The sequence below is a fragment of the Aplysia californica genome, unplaced genomic scaffold (genome assembly GCF_000002075.1).
Source record: "Aplysia californica isolate F4 #8 unplaced genomic scaffold, AplCal3.0 scaffold00386, whole genome shotgun sequence".
NCBI classification, from domain to species: Eukaryota; Metazoa; Mollusca; class Gastropoda; order Aplysiida; family Aplysiidae; genus Aplysia; species Aplysia californica.
The window spans coordinates 378,190-386,518 of NW_004797656.1; the positions used below are offsets into that span (position 1 = coordinate 378,190).

An 8,329-nucleotide genomic window follows, 5' to 3' on the forward strand; every position below is an offset into this window, starting at 1 on the left:
AAACTGTCCAATAAACAGCCAAAGATGAGAACAACAAGGCAAGTGCTCCCAAAGTCCATCAAAGTACACAGGAGAATCATATAAGCATTATTTAAAAGGATACAAATAGCCAGGATATGTTCACTGCTCATTCCTGACTCAATTGGCATCACTAAACAATGCAGCAGTTTTATGACATATATTATCTACAGAAACTTCTGAGAGTGTTTAAGTAAAGAGCATGACTTTGAAAGCAGTATAAGTGTTAAAGCAGAGCATAATAAAACAAAGAAAAGATTTTAGCTAATTTCAAGCCTTCGCACCTGGAAAAGAATATCCTAGAATATTCTGTAGAACTGTATATGTTGCATATCTGTCTGACTGGGACAAACTTTGGTTCTGAACTTCTCGGAAAATAGATCTACAGATCAACTGTGGCAGTCCACTTGGTAAAGAATTGCAGCGACTAGTCTGAGAATTAAAAGATCACAGTAGCAAGAATGATGAGTAATCTTACCCCAAACACATAAACAAGATTTATTTTATTCTAAGTGGAATACTCACACAATATATCCAGGAAAGAATTGAAACCAAAACACTTTCTTTCTTATATAACAGCTTCATTGACATGTGTACTACTTTTACCAGTAACTCGAACTCTTCTTATTGCCATTTCCATGGCATTTTATCTGCTGTACATTATTCTAACAACAATTTATGAAAAGCTATGAAAAAAGATTATAACAAAAAACAAAGGTCTGGGAAAGTTTTATAAAATTTCAGACAAAAATTGACTTCAGTTTCAAGATCATGTTCAGTGTTTATATGTGAAAAGTATGCCACAATGTGTAAATCATATAGATCGCTGAGCACAAGAAGTTTAGTGACATATCCACTTTTGGTCCAAATGGAGTTATCAATATGGGTAATGGGATTTTAAGCCAGTCTTTTACCTCTGTTAATATCAAAGCCGTAGCTTAATTCGGTACCGAGAAATTAACAGGTTTTTTTCGATTATGTTATAGAAATTTCACATATTATCGTCAAAGTTTCAAAGTGTTTTACTGCGCTCGCAACTGAATAAAGTCATATGAGAGCGCGGGACACATTAAACATTTTCAGTTCGTAGGAAATGTTTTATTTTGCCCCGGTGGCAGCCCAAGCCTAATCTTATCGATTTTGGACCATCAAGGGATTTTTAACTTCCGCATGGGACCTCTGAGATTTTTCACCCTTGTCCGAGAAGGCTAGGTGTAGATCTTTCTTACCAGAAGATCAGGGGTGTGGCTGAAAGATAGCAATAAGAAGGAGCCAAGGAGTAGCAGCAGAAAGGCAGCAGAAAGAGTCAGGAGCCCAGAGGAGGGGGCAAAGGAGGTGAGAATGTGAGGTTAAAAAGTGGAAACGAAAGTAGACAACAGAACATTGTTAGAGAGCAGCAAGGAGAAGAAAATTTTCCGTCGCTATCCAGATTCAAACCCGGGATCTATTGAATGAGAGGCAAACACCTTGATCTCTAGGCCACGAAAGCCCCCCGTTTGAGTTTAAAGCTAAACAGGAAATACTGTTCCCAAAATAATGAAAAGCCAATTTCAAAAGTTTGAGCCTACAGACATAACACACATACCAAAATTGCCAGAGTCTGTAAAGCTTGTGGTTGTACTGAATGATGATCTGACAACTTGGCAATGAGAAAAGTGGCCACGAGCTCAACTGAAATAAGCATTTGACATAATTTGACACATATGACAAAATAATCGTGTAGGTCTGTGTTGTTGTTGTTGTTATCGATCCAGCAACAGCTGGGCTCTCGCCCTTCTGTCCAATGCCATGTAGTGATAAGTGCAGGTTTGTAGCAGTTGCTGTAATGTTCTGTAGAGTGTGTTGTCTATATTAAGTCTTGGAGGGAGAAGTGTAGCTCTGATGTCATTTAAGGCTGTACAGTGGAAAAGGTGATGATCCACCGTCTCATATGCATAGTTACACAAGGACACAGGGGGGGGAGTTCTGGTTTTATTCTGTTAAAGTTCAAGTGAAAGTTGAGCTGTATATATTCCGTTCACAGGCGGAAGATCGTGGTCTGTTTCTTTCTCTGTAAGAGGTTGATATTGTCATTTCGTTCTGTTGTGGTCATATTATGTTTGAAAACTGCTCTGCCTGTCTTTCCCAAGGCCCATCTGTTCATCCAATCTTGTTTGCTGTTGCCTTTAATTACTTTGATTTACAGTGTTGTATGAAGTTGGAATGTTGGGTTGTTCCTGTCTAGAATGATCCCCTTTTGGCGAGTGTGTCTGCTCTGTCATTTCCAGGTATGTTTGAGTGTCCGAGAATCCACAGCATCACCAGGTTGACACCAGGTTGTGGGTCCATAAAATATTAAGAAATTGGTTCAGAAAAGTGCATGTACCTCTCTCTCTCTCTCTAGAAATGATTACATGTGAACAATACTCTCTTTAACTTTAATCATATTCAACAAGCGAAAGAGCACAGGTTTTATTAGTTCAATTAAAATGAGCATGATGATGACAAATGAATTAAGAATATTGATAGGGTTATGCTCCTACTGTGTATCAGTAAAAAAAAAAAAATAGGTCAACTAATTTTTGTAATACAACCATTGCTGAGGTTGATTTGTGAGTCCTCTATAAAGATCAGGAGTCAGTATGCAATATGAATAGTATAAAAGTGCTGTGGGGATAGCTTTTGTGTCTACTTTCATTTAAATCATATGAGGTTTTTAGTTTATGTTTTTAAAAAAATTCAAGAAACTAGTTACAAGTTTGGAACATAACAACGTCAATATATGTGTAGCTCTTGATACGAATGAAAGTAGTATGTACAAAGCAAACCTTGATCACTTGATAGGAAGGATGGGGGCAAAAAATTCAAAACATGTCCTATCAGCCCAGTAGCTCTGCCTCTGACTACAGTGTCCACATTGGTCAGAAACTCCCTGATGACAAAAAAAACCACATTACTATACATGTTATGCTAATATTCATGTTTAAAAAGAAAAAGATGCACACAATTTTTATCATAAAAAAGCCTAACCTCATGAAACACATTGAAACAGGAGCGCAATCCCTTTGACACATACACTCTTTGATATAACACCAGCCCACAAACATTTAGCAGAGATAAAGGTCAGAACCTTAACTCTTTCACAGGCAGAAACTACACATCAGAGCTACTTGTGGAAATAAATATACCAGAAATGAAATATACAGAGATGTCTCATGCCAAAGAACAGATGAAATTTTTTTTTAAATTATAATGAAGAACTAAGGAGTAATTAAATGACAAAGATCAATAATCTGACTCGCCATGGACAAGCAACCAAGGTTAACTTCAAACAACCATCATTAGATAAAGAAGAGAAAAAATGTATAAAGCAAATACAAAAACATCAAGGGGAGATCATTTTTGGAATGAAACCAATTTTCAATTCCATCTAAAGACTGTGATAACTTGTGGCAACATCATTTTCCACAGCTGAATAGAGTGCTTGAACCTCTGTGTCTTAGAGTACGTTTTAAGCAAAGTGGGATCCTCTCAGATTAGCCAGTGCATAATGATTCAGCTCTTTGCCATTGCACACAGAAGACCTGAGTTCAATTCCTTTATGACAATGTCATTTTATAGAGCATCACTGTCTGTCTCCTGGAATGCCCTTGTCCACTCAGCTCCGGGAGGCCCTGACAGGCATGGTCAAAGCAGCCAACCTCCATAATAGACAATACTACAATTATATTACTGAGACGGGTGTAAAACATTTATAATTATCATTGGCAACATTTTAGAAATTTCTCATCGTTTCTTTAAACATGACAATGCTTACCCAAGGCCTTCTATAAATTCTAAAAACTTGAGGCTTTTCTTGTTAAGATCTGTAAAAAGAAATAGAAAAACAATCACTTTGAGAACAACTTCATTTTTGCTAAAACAATTGATGAAAGAAACAGTTCAAAATGCATATATATAGTTTTTGTAACAATGATAATTTATATTTTTCACAAAAAGCTCAAAGCAATTAAAGTCAGTATCATCAGAATCTTGTTTGTGAAATCAGCATGACTTATTCTAGACTAAATAACTAAAATGTGTGGCATTGTGGTGAAATCATGCCCTCATCAAAATGATGACATTAAAGAAACCAACATTTTTCCACCCGTATGGCAATTTTTTTTCTTTATTGGGGGTGGGAAGGGAGGTTCAGAACCTTTCATGCTCGTTTGAAAACACATTTTAGCATGGATTTTAGTGAAAAACGTTCATCAAAGGCAGAAAAAATTCAAATTTGCAGTTTCCAGAGACACTCAAGCTTTGGAAGTCACTCAACTTTGGCCTTGATACTTTTACCTCTGACACCAGGCGAACCCTACCTCTTTTCATTGCAAATACTTCTATTCTACATCTGACTTCTATTCAAGAGAGATGTATACTTTGTTCATCAAAAGCAAGACATATGAATAAGCATTAAGATTATACATGTACCAATAGCTACGACAGCCTGATTTCACAGTGTCGTGACACAAATAGAGGTCACTTGTGTTTTATATTACAAAAAGGCCACGAGGCCTTGATTTATATAAATGTATTTCTGTCTTAGGAATGACAAGGGACAGACCTCAGTCCTATTTAGTTATTACTAGCACTGTCGAGACAAAAACGCTGGACACCCACAGATTCATTGATGATGAATTATAGAGTAGAGATAAACAAATTTAATGTTTTTAATTCTTAAGACCTCGTCTTCTTCAAAATTCAGTACAGTCGAGCATGGATATCGCAAACATGCCAAGGGTTGACAAATGTCTTCGAGCAAACTGTGTACTATGTAAAAATATAAGAGAGATATCAAGAAAATCAAGGGAAGTAACTGTTGCAATAAAATGATCCAAAAAGAGATCACTGCCATCATGAAAAGTACTCACTATCGACAAAAGGATTCAAGGAGGAATTGAATTGTGCATGATCCTTGTTTGGTATAGAAGTAAGAGAGAAGATGAGAACAATGCTGATGAGCATTACTAAATTCCTTTTTTTTCCCAATTCCTCAAAACTACAGCTCCTACCCCTCTTGAGTAATCACTGCCCAATCCATACTTTCACATTCAAATAACACCACACACACACACATATACACATATTTATAATTCAAACACTATATCTTTCAATGCAGCACACACTGTCTTCGACCCCACCCCATTATCCTCACATGAGACTAGATTCAAGGAAGTTCAAGCACCTTGCGCACACTACAGATAATGAGCGATGATGCCTCTGCCTCTAGATACTATCAGTGTGAGCATCACCTGAGCAGGGGCAAGCCTGTTACATACATGTAACCTGATACTCTTGATGATGATGTGAGTGTTGGTTTTCCATCATGTACACCAGGCGATTTGAATCAAGACAATTGTGAGGTAAAATTTGATTGAGCTTTTTGAGATGAGTTGCTCAATACACCTTCGCAGATGTTCAAGAAAATAGTGCTGTTAATAATATAATAAAAATATAGCAATTCAGTCAGGGAATAGCATATGTTCAGCTATCCTTCCATGAAATCGAGTTTTGCCTGTCTGAGTTATCTGTGCTCATGCAAGATCTTCCTTGCCTCAAGGTCTAAAAATTAGATTAAAATGTTACTATTCATCATTTGCAAAATTAGTTGCTAAAAAGAATTAGAGGGGTCTCTCATGATCTAGAGGTTACGGTGTTTGCTTTTAATTCAATATGTCTCGAGTCTCGGGTTCAAAACCTGACAGCAACGAAAAAATTTATTCAAAAATGTTCTCCTTTCACCTCCTTTCCTGCACGCTAACCACATTCTGTCAACGGCTTTTGTCTCCACTTTCTGCCCCTCCCCTTTGCCCCTTCCCATTGGCTCTTAACTCTTTCTGCAGAGAAGGGGAGTACAGGGAGACAAGCGAATAAATAGAGAACATCAGATGTAAGCCACTGGCCGATATTTATAGTAACAGCCATCTTGTTTGATCATAAAATAGTGTTCTTCATTCTTACAAAAGACATATAAGACAGAAGTTCCAGACCTACTGTCTCACTGTCTGATCTTAAAAAAAAAAAATGTGGAGTAAAAAAAGAAAGCTTTTTTGTTACATTTTGTTACATTTTAGCAAAGTGTTATGATAATGCTCGTTATTATGTATGTTAAAGAATAGGTCAAGCAAGGTGGCTGTTACTATAAATATCGGCCAATGGTGTACATCTGACGTTCTCTAAGTATCCGCTTGTGTACAGGGAGTTCATGGTAGAGGGAGTCTGAAGGGCTCCCCCTTTCCCCCCTCTCTCTTCCCACCTCCATGGTCCACAGTGCCGCAGTAGTCCCGTAGTGACACTGCACAACACCACAGTTTGGTACAGGAGTCCGGACTCAGTGGAGGTAGTGGGTAGTGCCTTGTCTAGATTTCTAGATCTAGATGTAGATCTAGATTAGATCTAGATGTAGCCTAGATATAGATGTAGATCTAGATCTGGATGTACAGTCAAACCTGCATTAACGGAAACCTGTACAATACGGAAACCTGTCATAACAAAATATCCCCCCTCTCCCCTTGAAACATTGTTCTTCTTTAATTACCTGTATAAAACGGAAACCTGTCCAACGCAGAAAAGGAAAGAAAAACCCGCTCCCTTCCGAGGGTTTCACCAGTCTAAGACGGAAAATGCTTTGCCTGCTCAGCCCTAATTTGAAACAAAACTCACAAATTTGGTTCCAGCGGCTCTAAACTTAACGCCATGGCCATGCCGCTGGCTGAGGAAGGGGAGTTCCGAGTAGGGGTGCAATTTGGGGGCAGATGTATGTTGCCCCATCACGTGAGCCCTGAGCAATGCAGATGGTCAGAGTGATGTGGGGGTGAAATCTCAGACTGCCCGTGAGAGTGCTCGAGTAGCGAGCTACTACAGAAACTTTCCTGGGTAGCCAGAAGCCAGAGGTGTGAAATTAGGTTGACCAATACCTGCCGCCCTTTTAACTAAAGTTGTACGGCCAGATTGGAAAAGAATTCCTTGAATCATAGTTACATGATGATGGCAGTGAGGGGTGGCATTGGTGGTTGACTGCTTGTTACATCGATGGGTGGAAGCAAAGGAGATTTCAAACGTTTCTATTTTGAATAGGTCAAACAGTGGTCCTATGAAAGGCAAGCACTGATGGTAATTAGATTATAAAAGTAAGACTGCATGTCATTTTCACAGACAGGGTGGCAATCCAGAGGTGTGAAGTGTTGACCACTGCTTGCCGATCGGACAAGCGATCCTTGATCCCACCGGCTGGGCCCTTTGAACCCCCCCCCCCCTAAATTCCCGTCTGAGATGGAAAATGTCTAGGCCTATGACGAATTTTTTTTGGGGGGGCTCCCTTGCGATTCCGTCTTACACAGGTTCGACTGTAGACTGTGACTGTACTGTACTTGCAATTAGATCTAGATATAGATATCTAGACTCTAGATAAACTAGATTCTAGATCTAAATCTAGGCCCTACTTGGACTTGATAACAGCGTATCCACCCAAAAAATATTGCTACTGGACTCAACTGTATCAACAAACTGGGCATACCCAAGCCACTCTCTGGAATGAAACATAAAACATACCGCTAGCGATCTCCCTTAGGGCGTCATCGTCAGATGTGCCTGCTACATAGTTTGCGATTTTGGTTTTCATGGAGGCTGCCATCTTTACTATTGTGTAGTTCTTCTGTTCAAGTTCCGGTTCAAAGAGCAAAATCAGAGACTATAAATCATTAATAGTCTCTGGTAAAATAGAAACGAAAGAAAGAAAGCTAAAAAAGTAGGATTTAAATCTATACGCGAGAAAATGAAAACTCGACTGGTACCGAGCGTATGAATAGAAATTTTAGTCCGAGAATTAAAAAGAAACGTTGTAGAGTGAAGTGACCACAGCCTGCTGAGTTTACGTAGATCTACTTCTCAATATTTCGATTTAGATCTATTTCATTTGCCCACTGCCCACGTGCAGATCGTACTTTTTGCACCGGAAAAATTACGTCAAAATCTGTTTTGTCCGTGAGGCTGCCTGCCCACAAAATCTAAAGGTCTGTGTGCCTGTCCGTCTCCCCTCCACCCAAAACACACACACACACACACACACACACACACACACACACACACACACACACACACACACACACACACGCACATACACATACTCTGCCCCCCCCCCCCCCCTCTCTCTCTCTCTCTCACGAAAACTCTCACACACACACACACACACACACACACACACATCCACACACACGCACACACACACACATAGACACACCCCCACATATTCGCATAGACACTCATGCGCGCATGCTCTTTGTATGTCTCG

At 39.2% G+C, this 8,329-nt stretch overlaps 1 protein-coding gene across 1 annotated transcript in view; it reads right to left on the bottom strand.

The window, feature by feature from the left end:
- Positions 1–7,717, bottom strand: part of LOC101846668 (MMS19 nucleotide excision repair protein homolog) — a 32,212-nt gene extending 24,495 nt beyond the window's left edge. Inside the window, exons 1-5 of the mRNA XM_005103682.3 lie at positions 7,591–7,717; positions 3,815–3,863; positions 2,826–2,929; positions 1,604–1,689; positions 303–450 (exon numbers count right to left, since the gene is read on the bottom strand). Of these exons, the coding sequence (XP_005103739.1) occupies positions 303–450; positions 1,604–1,689; positions 2,826–2,929; positions 3,815–3,863; positions 7,591–7,672 (469 nt within the window). The 5' untranslated portion in view covers positions 7,673–7,717. The remainder of the gene's footprint in view (positions 1–302; positions 451–1,603; positions 1,690–2,825; positions 2,930–3,814; positions 3,864–7,590) is intronic.
- Between the last annotated feature and the right edge of the window lie 612 nt (positions 7,718–8,329).